The 17,332-nt window shown below is 51.5% G+C and overlaps 1 protein-coding gene across 7 annotated transcripts in view; it reads left to right on the forward strand.

Moving 5' to 3' along the window:
• The window catches only part of faf (ubiquitin carboxyl-terminal hydrolase-like faf), a 758,782-nt gene that overhangs the window by 270,322 nt on the left and 471,128 nt on the right, over window positions 1–17,332 (forward strand). For all 7 annotated transcript variants that reach the window (XM_065437146.1, XM_065437151.1, XM_070532615.1 and 4 more), the window contains one exon: window positions 4,947–5,079. In XM_065437146.1, coding sequence (XP_065293218.1) covers window positions 4,947–5,079 — 133 coding nt within the window. The remainder of the gene's footprint in view (window positions 1–4,946; window positions 5,080–17,332) is intronic.

Raw genomic sequence — 17,332 nt, forward strand, 5'->3', positions numbered from 1 at the left:
CAGCAGGAACAGCAACGGCTGATCCAGCGGGCTCGCGAAGTCGCGCATGGCAATGGAGCCCTGGACTGAGGGCCCCACTCATCGAGGAAATTTTCTACTCGCTTTATGAAATAAATGTTTATTCTCTCTCTCTCATCAGCCAGGCCAGGTACTCTGTGCTGGCGAAAGCAGGACCATTTTCGGACACGATGACATGCGGCAACCCCTGGGCGGCGAACACCTGCCTTAGCGCTGCGATGGTCGTGCCTGCTGATGGAGTGGTAACTGGTAGAACCTCCACCCACTTCGAAAAGGCGTCCACCACCACCTGGAAATAATGGTCCTTGAAGGGCCCCCCAAAATCCACATGTAGGCAGGCCAGGGTCTCTGTAGGAACAGCCACGGGGTGATTTCCACATGACATGTGGCCCGCTGATGCTCCTGGCAGATTTGGCAGTTCTGCACCATGTGAGCAATGTCCTGGTACAGGCCAGGCCACCAAACATGGGACCGGGCCACCATCTTGGTCTTTTCCACGCCAAGATGACCCGCATGCAGCAACTGCCGGACACTGGACCGGAGACTGTGGGATCGCCACCCTGGAACCCCACAGTAGGCAGCCCTGCTGCAAGCTCATCTCAGCGGCCTTGTGGCAATAGGCCTGCTGAACCAATTCCTCCCCACGGGACACCGCCTTGACCATCTGAGACAGGACTGGGTCCCGGCTGGTCGCTTGTGATACCGCAGATCTGGAGAGCACCTCTGGGTACGCATGCTCCAGCATGAACATTTCAGCAAGTTCTGGAACAGCATCAGGCACCTCTGGCAGGGGCAGGCTGCTCAGGGCATCAGCAGGCCCCAGGTCCTTTCCCGAACGGTAAACCAACTTGTAACTGTAAGCTGCCAGCCTCAAGGCCCAGCGTACCACTCGAGGTGATGCCTTCCCGGGAACTGCCTTGTCAGGCCCTAGCAGCCCCAACAGCAGCTTGTGGTCCGTGACCGCCTCGAACTTCCGGCCCCACAGATACTGGTAAAGCGTTCGACACCGAACATGAGGGCGAAACCTTCCTTGCCCAGCTGGCTGTAACGTTGCTCTGCAGCATGAAGCCGACGAGAAGCAAACAACACAGGGCGTTCCTGGCCGTCTTTGTCCTGCTGCGCCAGGACGGCTCCCACGCTGTACGGCGACGCATCTACGGTCAGGACGACAGGCTTGGCAGGATCAAAGTGTACTAGCACTGGAGCCTTGGTAATTAGCTCCTTGCTGCGCTGGAAGGCCTGATCCTGCTCCTTCTTCCAGACCCATTGCTGACCATCTCGAATCAGAAGGTGGCTCGGCTGTAAATGCTCCGACAGGTTTGGCAGAAAACTCCTGTAGAAGTTGATGAGGCCGAGATAGCTCTGAAGCTCCTTCTTGTTCTGGGGCTTAGGTGCCTTAAGCACAGCATCAACTTTGCGGGGAGCCAGGGCCAGGCCAGCCTGGGAAATGACATGTCCCAAGTACTCAAGAGTGTGGGCCAGGAAAATGCACTTTTCCAGGTTGAGCTCAAGACCGGCGTCCTGCAGCCATGCCAGGACGTTGTGCAGGTTATGCAGGTGGTCCCCGTCGTCGCTGCCAGTAACCAAGATGTCGTCCAAGTGCACCGCCATGTGCCTCATGCCCCTGAAGAGGTTGTCCATCTCCCTCTGAAATGTGGCTGGGGCTGAGGCCAAAAGGTAAGCGTGTGTACTTGAAGAGCCACAAAGCTGTCGATATTGTGACATACTTCCGGGAGGCATCCTGGAGCACCAGCTGCTGGTAAGCATCTCTGAGGTCGAGCTTGGAGAACTTCTATCCACCAGACAACACTAATGAAAGATCATCAATCTGGGGCAATGGGTACTTCTCGATAGTAGCGACGGCGTTGATGGATGCTGCCGTCTCGCTTGAGGACTGGTACGATGGGAGCAGCCCATTCAGACATCTTGACGGGCACCACGATGCCCTCTCGCTGCAACCGTTGCAGCTCCTGGGTGACCCCATCCTTCAAGGCGAACGGCAGTGGGCGAGGCTTGAAAAAACGTGGCCGGGCTGCCTCAGGTACATAGATGCCAGCCGTCGTGCCGGCGAATGTGCCCACTCTTGGCTGGAACAGGGACTTGAAATCAGTTAAGAGGCTGGAGACATCTTTCACCGAATGCAGGCTGGCTTCTTGGTACTCGAACGCCCAGTGCAGACGAACGCCCAGTGCATGAATCTAGTTTCGGCTGCTGGGCAGGTTCACGCCCGAAGCCTCGACGGACATGCCGGGGAAGGTCCCTTGAACCGTTTCCTGGCCATGACAGGCACGCTGGCCCCTGTGTCCAGCTCCATGGAAATGGGGTGCCCGCAGATTTCAACGGTCAGCATGTACGGCAGCACAGACGACGGTACAAAGCCTCTGTGCCACATGTCGAAAATCGGGGGGTCCTCGGCCACGACGTGGAGCCTGGCCGCAGAAGAACTTGAGCCTGCTGCCGCAAGCCTTCGCCGTGTGCTCTTGTGATGGCTACCCTGGCCGCAGGCTTGTGTGGTACCTGGGCTTGAACCAGGCTGCTGCTGCTGTTTGCTGTTTGTCCTCCCCCTTTGGCATTATTGTGTCAGGTGCTCAGTTTTCCCGCACGTGAAGCATAGTGCTTGAGGAAACTGGCACTGTGAGGGGGAGTGGGCACCACCACAGGGACCACAGGTACTGCCCTTTGTCGCCAACTTGTTTACCGCCACTTCCGCCGACGGTGAGCCAGTCGCGCGAAAAATCTCGCTGGCGTCCTTGGCGGTAGCTTCCATTGCCAGCGCTGCCTTCACGGCGTCGTCCAGCGAGGGGTCGGGAAGCTCCAGGAGTCGCGTCTGCATGGCAGTGTTGTTGATGCCTCAGAGTAAACGGTCCCGGAGCAGTGAGTCCAGCTGGTCCCCGAAAATGCAGACACTCGCTAACCCTCATAGCGCAGCAATGAACTGCCCGAGGGTCTCTCCTTCCCGGCAGCTCCGGTTGTTGAAGTGGAAGTGCTCCATCAGTGTGGATGGTGCTGGGTTGAAATGCGAGCACACTATGGCGAGCAGCTCACTCAGCGTCTTAACATGCGGTGTGGCTGGCTTGAGAAGGTCGAGCAGAAGACTGAAGACGCCGGTCCCGTTACTTACCAGGAAAATGTCCCGCTGTTTGGCTTCGAGTGTGTCGTTTGCCAGGAAAAACATGCGGACTTGTTCCTCGTAAATTGGCCAGGCTGACCCATCTCCCTCGAACGGCTCGAGCCTTCTGTACAGCGACATGGCGGCAGCAATGGGAGGCGGTGTTTCGCCGCAAACGGCGGCATGGGACGATCCGTGGGTACTCGTCACCACTGTCTTCATCTTGACTTCGTCTTAGCTTCAAATGTCCTAGGGCACGGTCTTGTTAACATACCCTAGTTTCACATAACTTTTTTTGCTAACTTTAAGCGCGCTGAACAGGCAATGCCTATTGCAGTTAGAAATGGCAGAAGCGGCTTTATACCGTTATATACACAAGGCTATTCTACTAAAGAATCACTTAGATTAGTTTGTAAATGTTAGTCCTAAATCTCGCGATGATGTACACAAAGGAGACTCCGCTGAATTCGTTTACTATATTAGTTAAAATTGGGACCATATGTGGCATTAGATTAGGGGTGTGTGAATACTCAAATATTCTATTTCGAATCGAGTAGTGAACATTCAAGTTATTCAGTTTGCAAATAGATTATCTACTAATACATCTTCAAAATATTAACTTCAAACACCTAACAGAGGTTAGTGCCTTGCACGCAGCCTTTCTCCTTTACTTTGTCTGTGTCGGTAGAAGGTACGTGCAGGTTGACGACACCGATTGAAACAATTCTCATACGTGACGCCGCCAGAGAAAATGGCGATGAAAGTTTGGTGCTTGTTGCCTGCAGACCTGTATAATGTCAGCAGCCATTAAAAGAAAAAAAAAAAAAAATCCTTCTACGCAAAATCTCGGAACTGATCGTCGATTAACCACTCATGCAAGCATGTAGCATGCAAGCAGCAAGCTGTCTGCAAAAGTAAATTTTTGTCACAGGCACACTGCCAAATCCGTTAAACTTAGTTGGCTCTCCTTTGTCAGGTTGGTTGTGTGTCGTAACCTCAAGTTATGGTTTGGTGCCAAATCGATGGATATCTATTTGCAGAGGCCGACAGACCGCCTCTCAACAAATGCGAGTGTACAGGAAGGTACCAACATTGTTTGCTGCTGCCATTGCCGTGTTCGCCACATTGTACGGCATCTCGTGTTCCATACACCGTTCATAGATTCACATTGGTTTTGTGTCATACCTTCGAGTATTGTTGTTTGGCGCAGTTAACATTGTGTGTATTGTGGTAAAGCCTATCAAAGCACGTCGGTCATTTGGCGTTCTCTTTTTCTTATGCCTGATGGCTCAAGTTGTTCTAGTTCAGTTGTAGTTTCTCTTAAGCATGGTCACATAGCTTTGTTCTCTTGCTAGCCAAAAAAATTTTATATAATTATTTACAAAAGCTTTTTGTCTATCTAAATAAATATCTGTTTGCAACATACATACCATGCATGGTATGCTGCCTGTTGCAGTTAAGACGAGCTGAAATAGCTGCTGCTGACTGTTGGCTTGGTCTCATCCTTTACTGTTTAGCAGCATTTACTCATCGTACGGTAATATGAAGGTAGACGCTCATTACTGCTGTACTGCTGCAAGTGTTCCAAAAAGACCAGTTTTCCTGCTCCATAAGGCTGGTCCTAATCTGTTTCAGAACTGCTTTCTTCCTGCCCTGAAAATTGCTCCCAGTGCTAATCTAGCTGGAACATGCTGAACCTGTGCTGTGAGATTACATTAAAAAAGTAATCGCAAACACTTCTTGGCGTAGCTAAACCTGCTCAGGTGGCAGAATTAAAAAAGGGTGGAAGTAGAGGGGCATGTCTTCGTGTGCATTGCAGGCTGCTGCAGATCTCCTCATTCAATGGCAAGATGAATGCGCTCAACGAGGTGAACAAGGTGATCGCCAATGTGTCCTACTATGCCCACCGGCACACTGACGAGGAGGAGTGGCTCACAGCTGAACGCATGGCGGTCAGTGTCTCTCTGCATGTTTCAAGCGTCCAGCATGTTCACCAATGTGCGAGCTACTTGCCAGTGCTTTTTCTCTACAATTTTTTCTTTACTTAATCTGTAAATGGCCCAGTTTTGGCACCATGGTAGAAAGAGGTCGTTTTTTTTTCAACAAATATGCTAAACGGGCCCTGAAACACTTTTTATTCAAATAAGGAAATGCATTTAATGTTAAAATAGACAATTTCAGAAATACTTTGCACCGAAAAGCACTTCAGTACACTCAGCAGAAGCGGAGATATGGCAATCAGAGGTAACTTCTAATCCCCTTCCTGATGCTCCTGAGGCTGCTGCAGGATGGGGGGCGTCCATGATGCTCAGCCCACTGAATGTCACTGTTCCGCACACTTGAAACGTGATTTTGGATGTTTAAGTAGACGCCAACACTTCCGATTTTGTGCCAAACTCAGATGCGCTAAACTCGGAGGCTATTACTCAACTTACGGTTACATTCACAGTGTCTCATCCCTTTGCTATGCTACAGTGTACTAGATTGCTACGTGCAGCTATGTTTTCATGCACCAAGTGGCAAATAGCAAATTTTCTTTTGCACTTATCTCTACCACAATCACACAGTTTCTGAGGATCAAACGAAACATTGTCTTTATGTTCGCTTATGTGAGCACTATGTGCAAGCGTGCACATTGGCTAAGCAGCGGATGGCTAAACAGTGGATGCCACACTCGAGACACGCGTTGAAAGTATTCACAGCGCAACTAACTTTGACCATGATGGTGATCACCATGAGGACATGCCATTTGGGAAGCAGATGACCTCTTCCATCTAGGTGTCGGCGCCGCTCAGACAGTGAGGGCATGCTGTTGTCCTTGTCAAGCTGCAGCAAGTTCAGCAAATGGACACAACCACACGCAGCAGTAGTGGCTAGCTGTAGTATAGGGCAACGTTTGCTGTGTGCATGACAGGGCTGGTGTGCGCACTCGCACTCGTGGGCTTTAGTCTGGCCCTGCTGTGTGGTGCGGTCTGGCTTTGTCCTGCACCAGCTTGGCTGACGGATAGTACTCACATTAAAATAGCACATAATAAGGGTGCTATCAATAGCACACTACAAGCATTCTTCACCATCCCAACTTGTGTGCCCCATATACCAGACCGTAATGGGGCCTAGTACGCTTTCCATAATTATACGCATGCAGTCTCCAGTCACAGCACGAGCACTGAAACGTTTCACGACCGTTCTGGCAGCCATCAAAAGATATTTCCGATGTGGCTTTGGCCTTGAAAAAAAGAAGAGTGAATTTTATTTCTTTCGTCGTCATTCTGAGTAGTATTTCTAATTCATAAGGACATAGCCGGCAACATTGATGAATTCTACAGCATTAATGAGAGGGTCGCAGTTGTAATAAAGCTGAGTAGGAGACAGCATAAAGACAGTACAAGCCTATGCTACGCTCCAATCTCCAGTCCGGGTGAAGAAATATTACAGGATCGTATTTTCCGGTCTATAAGTCGCCTATTTGTGTAAGTCATCCCCCCCCCCCCCCCCCTTCATACGGCTGTCTTCCTGGAAAAAAATATCTATATTTTGCACCGGTTGTAAGGCTTGCTTGTTAATTTGGTAAGTGATTTAAACAATGTATAGATTTTTCATTTTGTGAACGCAGGTCACGCACAAGCGTATTGGTGCCATTACTATAGAATTGCGATAGCAATGATATGGACACTCCAGGCACATTTTTGCCATCGTGATTACTGCGGTGTTCCATATGAAGTCCAAGGGCAATAACATTTTCCGTATGCTGTATGTGCAAGTGAAAGCGTGCGACTGCGAGCTGAATTGCATGCAAGGGACGAAAGCGGGAAGGCAGTGCGAGAGGGAGGGGGTGGCTTGTACTCTGGGGCACGATTGGAGATCATTGTTCGAAACGCACATTTAGTTTTGCATTCAGTTTTGCTTCACGCCATTGGCCTAGGCTGCGCTGAGTCAGCTGCGACAGCCGCGGAAACTGACGACTCGGTGCGACCTAGGCCAATCGTGTGAGGCGAAACTGAATGCAAACTAAGCATGCTATTAGAACAATGATCTCCAATTGTGCCCCTGGTAGCAGCTGCATAGTTTGTGCAGTGGCCCGCACCATATCTTATGCAGCAATGCTCGACTCTCACATGCCCCGTGATGTTGTTTTTCCTGCATGGCTCTCGTTTAATGCAGTTTCTCCCCGTAACTAAGCGCTGGCGGTGGTCAGTGTGGTTGCAGCATATTAGGAGCGATGGCGCGAGTGTTGCATTGCTAAGGCTGCCTAACGGTGGGGTTAAGTCTGCTGCAACAGGGAGGATGCTTTTCCTCTTTGGCTTGGGGTCAGTGAGCGATGCAGACGCTCTGCCCGTGTGCTGATCCACGCTTTGTGGAACCGTCCTGAGAAAGGCTTTGGAGCACGGCACCAGAAAGAACAAATACAATCATATTGACACGTGTACTTGTTTATCTTTATCGGGCGACACGTTTCACCGCCTAACAAATATCACACAACGCAGGGTGCACCTGCATGTATTGGAAGTTTCTGGAATGTTATCGATGCTTCCATCCATTGTCTGTGACTGAACCTTGTGTAATCTTATCGCATGTGTGCGCAACATGAATACTGTAGAACTTTGTGGAAGGCACGCAGGTCCCAGCAATTACTCTGGAACATTCAACGACTGATGTATAAAAGCCGGCGCGCTTGACCCACAGATCAGATTTCGATGACCACCGATCTGTTCGCCGCTACCATTTTTCTTTGAGCGTAGCCTGTTTTTGAGGGCACAAGTTCGCCCAATAAAACGCTCGTTTCTTTAATCACAGTTTTGCTGCCTTCTTAACCGTCACTACCACGTGACAATAATTGCTCGCTATCCAGTCGCGATAAGTCGGACTTTCTCAATTTGTCACGCACCCATTGGCGTGGTGTGAGAATAGTAATTCAGCTTGCAGGCATTAGTGCATGGAGGGTGCCATAAATACCCTTGTGATTGTTTGCACTTCTGTGTTGTCATTCCTTTGTTCCAAGAGCACGTGTGAGACCCCACACTTAAAAGTGAACTGCAGATGCAATGACTTTGGAGTCGGTCGACTCGCGGCAGGCGTACCACCGCTTGCATTGCTGCTCTGTCCTTTGAGCACGGCGCTATGCAACTCGGATCATGAGAAGAACCCAGTGCAGTGGAATCTCGATGATACAAATCTCACGGGGTCATGAAAAATATTTGTATTAGCCGAAATTTGTATCATCGAAACAATTAACCCTTTCGCTGTCGGACCTTTCTGACCGTGACGCACCCCCAGTGTCGGCTTGGTTTCAGGGAACGAGCATAACAGGGAATGAACATAGCAATTTATTTTTGATTATGATTGGTATACAAATAACATAGTCAATGTAATATACACATTTCAGTGTTCTGCAGCTGTTGTTAGTAAACATCATCATCATCATCAGCCTGACTATAAGATCCCTTCAACATCCGAATCTGACAATGCGGAACCCTCTTCCTCGCATGCGACTCTGTCCGAGTCCGAATCCGAGCTCGGCTCGTATTCTGAATCGGAATTGAGCCACCGCTCCAATGAGCAGACGAAGGTCCCGCGCGCTGAGCCATCCGAAAGTAACCGCGCGCAGGGAGGATGCACTTTCAGTCGCCCGCACAACGGAGATAAATAGGACGTTGCGTGATCAAGATGACAGAGAGAGATGGAAAAAGGCTAAACAAAGTTCTAAGGGCTTTACGTTTACTGCTGCAAGTCGAAAGCGAGGGTGCGGCGAGAGAGCGAAAGCAGCAACGAGTCGCTCTTTTCGGAGAGGCAACGGCACGTGTGCCTGAACATGACGCGCCGTAGCAGGCACACCAACAGAAGAAAAATAAAAACCTTCAAACCAGCGGAGATGGCAGAGCAACCCTTGAACCCACAACCACACGCGCGCGACGCATGATACAGCGAACACGGAGCCACCGCGCCACTCAGCAAAGAGAAAGTGGGGAGTGGCCGTCGCGCCGTACTCTTCAATACATGGAGTAACACAGGTCGGGGCGAATATACGAATTTGTAGAAAGAGTCAACAGATTGCGTGGCCAATCCAGGAGCGCCAGCTTTGCGCTCTGGCGCGAAATTTTGAACGCACGATAGAGAACGTACCGGTACGTCAGTGACACTTTTGGGGGGGAAGCGCGATGACGTACCGGTACGTCCGTGACAGCGAAAGGGTTAAAACTAGCTAAATTAAAGAGTCAGAGGTGAACTCCCTCAGAAACTCGTACCTAAAAAGCATTTATTTCTTGAAGAAGTCTCTAATGTCCTTCTGCTTCTTTTTCTTTGTCAGGTCACTTAGCAGGCTGTTTAAATCCATGAAAACGCATGCAGCATTTCAGCCGCCGGGGGTGGACTTTTGCCGTCGCCCACGTCTAACACAAAGAATGCAGTCCGAAGCATAGCAGCTATTCCGTCCGATGGCATGCGGAAAAGGAGGAAAAGCACAAAAGCAACAAAAGCGTCACCGCCTCAAACTCATTGCGCCCAGTTGCGGCCTCCGCGCTGTTCGGCACCGCGTCCGCACCAAAAGAGAAAGGGAGAAATCGCGTGAGTGCACGTTGTTCTCTTTCGCGGCCGTCGGTGGGGCAGCGCGAAAGCCCTTCCCATGCTCGCGGTTGCGTCCATCCGTGCACTGGAATCATGAAAACCATAAACTGTGGCCTCTCCTCTGCGCTGCGGTGCAACCTCCTCCCCTCCTTAGCAACCGGCACGCCGGTGCGGGCGCAGCTGTGCACAGCAACCATGACGTCACACCGTAGCGGTAGAACAAGCGCGCACGCATCGGCGGTGGCAGCTGCACCGCCGCTCCTTCGCCAGACGTCTCGTTGAAGTCGAGTGAATGAGACGCATAGCTCCGAAGCGGCCCAGTGATTCCACGCCAAGCGGTTCGGGGAAGCGACAGCGGAGGCCAGATTCTCCCAACGCCAGAAGAACAAGGAGCGAATGCGCATGCGTCAACTGAACATGTCACCAGATGCGAAAGCAAGGGAGGTGGAATGGAAACGCGAGCAGCGACAGATTAGATCGCCGGGTAACAAAGGCAGGGAAGTAGAACGAAAGTGGCAGCAGCGACAGGTGATATCACCGAACACCAAAGCGAATGAATTGGAGCGCAGACGGCAGCAGTGACTGGCTATGTCACTGAACAGCAAAACCAGGGAAGCGGAGCGCAGACGGCAGCAGCGTCTGGGTTTCGCCAAGCACACTTTAGAATTTCCAGTGTCTTCGGTAATTTTGCGGCTCTCGCGCCCTGCTGGCGAGAGCCGCAGTAGCTGTCGGTGACCGCCGGCTCTTTTCTCTGCCGCCGAGAGTTGCAAGTGAGATACAGGCGGCTGCCGAAGTCGCTGCGCTGAACTGGCCACAGCATCGCCATTGCCTGGGGTGGCTCGATCGTATTCCGGTGCAGTAGCGCAGACGATCAGCAGGTGAAAGCGAACAAGGGGTGACTCCAATCACGTGGCGTACACTCAACCATCTCGAAAAACACTAAAGTAGTGCAAGGGAGAGGAATTCTGCATGCGCATCGCCCACGTGGTACGATGTTCAACTCGGCTAGCAAAAGATCGGGCAGCTACTCAGATGCTAAGTTCATGGGAGCAAAGCTCGTTTCCCTGAGTCTAAAGAGTAATTTTAATTCGTGCGAGGCTAACTAGAACGAGGGAAGCAATGTGCAACACCCCAACGCCATGTTCACTAGGTTGTGTCCCTCCACGTGCGACAGGCAGCTTCGTAAAGCCTTAGGCCTAATGCGTCGCTACCCTGACTACAACCGGCATCCAAAAACAATACACCCAAAATAAGCGCAAAACAGGCAGTCGCGAGGAGACGTCAGCACTGTGAGGTGGTCCTACTTCGCTCGGTGCACACAGCATCCGAGTTGACGGCGCCCACCGTCCCAGACGGTGTCGGAGCGCCCAGTGCCAGGCCGCAATACCAGTCAGCCAGTAGCAGCACCCGTGGCCTGCGGCCACCCGGCTCCCAGAGCCATGACTTCATCAGAGTCAATGAGATAGAAGAAGCTATTTACATAAAAAATTCCGACCACCCACGAGGCTTCCGTACTCATTCGCTTCAGGCTTGCCAATGGTCCGCGGGCGCTAAGCCTCGCTCTCCCAGGATGAAGACCACGTGGCTCTTGTAGCGACGAATGTCATTAGAAAAAAAAAAAAAAAACACTTGCGAGAAGGCTTAGCACGTTGACAAGTTCAAACACACTGCAGCCACCATCGCCTCGCTCAAGAAAGCCTGTTGCTGACACTAGCGATCAAAATCCAAGCTTGCCTTATATACGCTTCCGTTCAAACAAAAGTCTCGAACAAAGCAAAACTGTTAAAACTATCGTTTGATGCCCCAGGAGGTCCACGTTGGGCAGCCAGATGTGGGGTTCTCCTCCCGTACTCTTGGGACAAAGGAACTACAACTCGTAGTGCAAAATATCACAAGGGCATTTATTGCACCTTTCATTGATCATTGCCTGCTAGCCGAGTTGCTATCCCGAAAACACGCCGATGGGTGCGCGGCAAATCTAGGAAGTCCGGCTCACCGCGACCGGATAGCGAGCGAATATGTTCGCCCCATGCTGGATACCAACGCCTGGTCGTCCGCATGTATGGTCACATGTACGGTGGCGCGTTCAAAGGAGGCCACGCGAGACGGTGTTGCAGAAGTATGGATCGGCGCACGCACGGGACATCCGCGGCGCTCGCCAACCCGCAACCCAAGAGGAAGAGCTTTCTCCTTTTCACAGCCAAGTAACCCCGCCGGTAGGCGGCGTTAGCAGCGCAACACTCGCGCCTTCTCTCGCACTGCGCTCGACCGCCGCGGGCCTCAGGCCACGCAGCGAAGCCGCCCTGCAGGAGACGCGTTAGAGTCGCGCATCCCCACAGTGTATGCATATTGTAACCAACAGTTACGACGGCCATTTCTATAAAAACTAGTTTATTCTGGGCGAACCTGTGCCCGTCAACAAAAACGTCCCTTGAGCTTCGCTTCTTCTAACGTCGTTCTCTTCTTTGTCGCCTCCTGTCGCGTGCCAGTCCGATTCTCGCGCACGAGCCGCCGGTCTGTCAGCACCGGCCCAGCGTTGCCTTGCGGTGCTTTTCTTGACGCTTGCGGTGTGGCGGCTCTTTTAAACGCAGTTGGGATGTGGCGGTCGTCATATGTTCTCGCAATGCTGGCGGCATTAGCCCCCTCCGAAGAAGCATCGTCCCGATGCGTAGAAAAGGCCTATAGAGAAGCCAACTGCTTTAAAAGGACAGTGGTCAGGGGATGGCTGGTGCTAGGCTTGATCGTACGTGCAAATTCCGGTTGTCAATGCCTTTCATGGTAAGGCTTCATTCGTACTACGTGTACGACCTCTGGGCGAGTCCTGCGTCGTGTGGAGCAGACTTGGCCTTCAGGAGTTACCTCGTAGTTTAAGGGACTGAGCTGGCGAAGTACTCTGTAGGGGCCAAAGTAACGGCGCAGTAGCTTCTCCGAAAGACCGGGCGTACGTATTGGCGTCCATACCCACACTTTGTCTCCGGGGTTGTACTGTACCTCTCTTCGCCCGAGGTTGTACCGGTTTGCGTCGACGTTTTGCTGTTTTATGATACGGTGCCTTGCCAACTGCCGTGCTTCTTCTGCCCTTTCTACGTACTCACTAGCGTTAGGGTCGTCTTCACTGCTGTTGTTTACAGGTAACATCGCGTCTAGGGTCGTTGTTACTGTCCGACCGTAAACAAGTTCAAATGGCGTGAAATGTGTCGTCTCTTGTACTGCAGTATTATACGCAAAGGTAGCATATGGTAGAATACTGTCCCATGTCCGATGCTCGATGTCCACGTACATTGAGATCATGTCAGCGAGCGTTCTATTGAGCCGTTCAGTCAGGCCGTTTGTTTGCGGATGGTACGCTGTGGTTTTTCTACGAGCAGTATATGTTAGTTTCATAACAGACTGCATCAAACGGGCAACAAAAGCTGTTCCTTTGTCTGTTATGAGTACTTTAGGTGCGCCATGTCGTAACACTATGTGTGTGACAAAAAACTGAGCCACTTCAATGGCGGTTCCTTTTGTAAGAGAAGATGTCTCAGCATACCGAGTCAGATAATCGGTTGCCACCACAATCCACCGCTTTCCTGACGTTGATACGGGAAATGGTCCAAGTAAATCCATTCCTATTTGTTCAAAGGGTGTTGCTGGCGGCTGTATCGGTTGTAGAAAACCTGCTGGTTTGAGTGGCGGTGTTTTTCGTCTTTGACAATCTCGGCATGATTTGACATAGTGCTGCACTGAATTCATCAACTTCGGCCAGTAATATTTTTGGCGGATTCTCGCCAGAGTCCTACTAACGCCCAAGTGGCCAGCTGCAGGATCATCATGGCAAGCTTCTAAGATCTCAGCTCGCAGCGATGATGGTACGAGAAGTAGAAACGTCTCACCAGTGTGCTCGAAGTTTCGTTTGTAGAGGACGTTGTTCCGGATGACATACGAACACAATCCGCGGACGAAAACTCGAGGCACTTTGACTTGTCGACCCTCCAGGTACTCGATGAGCAGGAGTAATTCCGGATCTGTACGCTGGTGATGAGCCATTTCCGTTATATTTACAGCCCCAAGAAATGGGAAATCTTGCTCGTATTCAGGTGACGTAGATTCGATTGGTGCAAGTGATAAGCAATCAGCATCATTGTGTTTGAGACCGGACTTGTAAACGACCGTGATGTCATACTCCTGCAGACGCAAACTCCATCTAGCGAGTCTACCAGAAGGGTCCTTGAGGTTCGCCAGCCAGCACAATGAATGATGATCGCTGATGGCTCGAAACGGTCTGCCATATAAGTATGGCCGGAACTTACTGATGGCCCATATAACCGCCAGGCATTCCTTTTCTGTAGCTGAGTAATTTGTCTCGGCTTTTGATAAGGTACGGCTCGCATAGGCAATAACTTTTTCATCTCCATTCTGCCACTGAATAAGTATGGCACCGAGACCAACGTTACTCGCGTCGGTGTGGATGTCCGTTTCGGCATTTTCATCAAAATGGGCAAGTATAGGAGGACTCTGCAAACGTCGTCGTAGCTCAGAGAAGGCGTCTTCTTGTTCCTTCTCCCACACAAAAGGGACATCTTCTTTTGTCAGTCGCGTGAGGGGTTCGGCAATCTTAGAAAAATTTTCTACGAAACGCCTGTAGTAGGCACACAGTCCCAGGAAACGTCTAATAGCTTTTTTGTCTCTTGGCTTCGGAAACATTTCTACTGCAGTGATCTTCTCAGGATCGGGGCGGACGCCTTCAGCACTGACAATGTGTCCGAGAAAGCGGAGCTCGCGAAAGCCGAAGTGGCATTTTTCGGGTTTTATGGTCAATCCCGCCGTGCGAATAGCATCCAGAACTGCTCTCAGTCGCTGCATGTGCTGCTCGAATGTAGTGGAGAAGACCACCACATCATCCAGGTAGACGAGACACGACTGCCATTTCAGTCCGGAGAGAACAGTGTCCATCATCCGCTGGAAGGTGGCGGGCGCAGAACACAGACCAAATGGGAGCACCTTAAACTCGTATAGACCATCCGGTGTCACAAATGCAGTTTTTTCGCGATCTCGCTCGTCCACTTCTATCTGCCAGTATCCGCTTTTGAGATCCAGAGAAGAGAAGAAGTAAGCATTGCGTAGTTTGTCCAAGGTGTCGTCGATGCGTGGGAGTGGATAAACATCTCGCTTCGTGACGAGGTTGAGTTTCCTGTAATCTACACAAAATCGTAGGGTGTTATCCTTCTTTTTGACCAGGACTACCGGAGATGCCCACGGGCTATTGGATGGCTGTATCACATCGTCTTTGAGCATTTCCTGTACTTGACTTCTTATCGCTTCTCTTTCTTTTGGAGCCACTCGGTACGGGTGTTGGCGCACTGGTCTTGCAGGTTCTTCGACCACAATGCGGTGTTTTGCGACGGGAGTACGACGGACTTTCGATGAAGTCGAAAAGCATTCCGCAAACTCTGTGACCAAGCTCACAACCTTATCTCTTTGTGGTGATGACAGCTCTCGGTCAATGTTGATGGAGGTAAGGACACTGTCTAAAGTGACAGAAGCTGGTGATGTTGCATGGAGGGTTGACAAATCCGCGAGTTGTACATAGTCATGAAGAGACGCTATGACTGTTCCCTTCGCCACGTGTTGTGCCTCGTTGCCAAAGTTAGTCAAGAGGACGTTTGCGTATCCGTTACGCAGGTGAACTAGGCCTCTTGCCACGCACATTTGCTTCTCCAGTAAAAGCCCGATATTTCCGTCTGCAAGTCCCTCATAGTCACGGAATACGTCGCTCCTTACAACGACAGTCACACTGCACCGTGCCGGCACCGTCACGTGTTCATTCACAATACGGAGAGAGGAAATATGTGGCTGTTCTGTATCAGAAATGGTAACAGCATTTTCTGTGGAAAACAACACGCGTGATTCTTGTAAGTCGATAATTGCGCCATTCGTTTGCAAAAAGTCCATGCCCAGTATAAGCTCACGGGAACACTCAGGGAGAACAATAAAGCTGCTGACGTATGTAAAGCCTCTAATGCCGATTCTTGCGGTGCACATTCCAACGGGGTCGACTAAGTGTCCCCCCGCTGTACGTATTGGGGGTCCGGTCCAATGGGTCAATACCTTTTTCAATTTTCTGGCGAGTACACTGCTAATAACTGAATAGTCCGCACCAGTGTCTATCAACGCAGTCACTTCGAAGTCGTCGATGATGACGCGCAACTCAGAAGTAACGGCGTCATCACTGCACTGGTTCGTCGGTTCGTCACTGCCGTCGTCTTGTCGGATTGGCGATGGAGGGCATTCGGTGTTCCGGGCGTCAGCGGCCTTGCCTCCACAGGTCGCTGGCTCTAGTTTTCCCGTCGCGGACTTTGGGAGCGTCGCCTCGGTGAAATTGAAGCGGGACGCGGACTGGGCGACCTATAACGCATAGGCGCTGCCGATCGAGGTTCATGTTGCGGGGGGTTTCGAACAGCTTGGCGCGTGGACAAAAATGCTTCGATTTCATCAGGGCGCTCACCGTTTCGGGGGCAAGGTGCATTCACAGAGAAACCACGCAGTCCCACTCGGCGATACTGGCATTCCCGGTATAGGTGACCAGCCTCTCCACAGTGGTAGCAAAGGGGACGCCGGTCTGCAGTGCGCCATACATCGCTTTTACGCGGCCTTCCTTCTGTCATGGGCGGCACATTGCGCGGAAGTACCTGGGGTATTGTGGCCGTTCGTCCAAAGTCGGCGCGTCCTAAGTCCTGGCGTAAAGCTTGGGCGTACGTTATCCGCGGCTGACGCTCTGGCTGTGCGCGGGGCCGTACCTGAGGCTCTGGCTCACAAATTACTTGCCGGACTTCTTCGCGGATGACATCGGCAAGTGAGGACAATGGAGGAGGGCTTTGAGCCAGCTGCAGTTTCTGCAGCTCTTCCCTTACGACGGACCTCACCATTTCGCGTAGGATGTCCATGTTGTTGGAGAGGGCTCCTGACCCAACGTCAAATGATGCGAGGCTTACATCTCTATTGTACTGCCTCGCACGCTACTGCAGCGTCTTCTCCATCGTCGTCGCCTCTGATCGAAATTCGGCTACAGTGCGGGGCGGATTACGAACCAGGCCGGCAAAAAGTTCCTGTTTCACACCGCGCATTAGGTGCTGCAATTTCTTGTCCTCAGCCATGTTGGGATCAGCTCGGCGGAAGAGGTGGTTCATGTCCTCAATGTACATAGTCACACTTTCGTTGTTTCTCTGGTTCCTCGCCTGAAGAGCGGCTTCTGCCCTCTCTCTGCGGTCCGTGCTAGGGTACGTAGCAAGCAGCTCTCGCCGGAAGTCGTTCCATGATGATAACGACGCTTGATGGTTTTGAAACCACGTGCGCGCAGATTCCTCCAGGGCGAAGTACACATACCGGAGTTTCCTTGTTTCGTCCCAACCGTTGCATCTGGCGACACGCTCGAAGTTTTCGAGCCAGTCCTGGGCATCCTCGAATGTGTCTCCGTGAAAGGATTCTGGCGTCCGTGGTGAATCAACGACGACGTGAGGAGGCATCACTTGAGTAGCCATTGCACTGGTACCTAGGCTGACTGCTGCCGCTGCCCTTGGTGAATCGGCGAGAGGACCAAACTCGGGGGCCTCACCTCGTATGCGGCGGCTCGTGCGTTGGTGGACCGGCGTTAATTCCGTTGGC

Source organism: Dermacentor albipictus, chromosome 1 (assembly GCF_038994185.2).
Source record: "Dermacentor albipictus isolate Rhodes 1998 colony chromosome 1, USDA_Dalb.pri_finalv2, whole genome shotgun sequence".
NCBI classification, from domain to species: Eukaryota; Metazoa; Arthropoda; class Arachnida; order Ixodida; family Ixodidae; genus Dermacentor; species Dermacentor albipictus.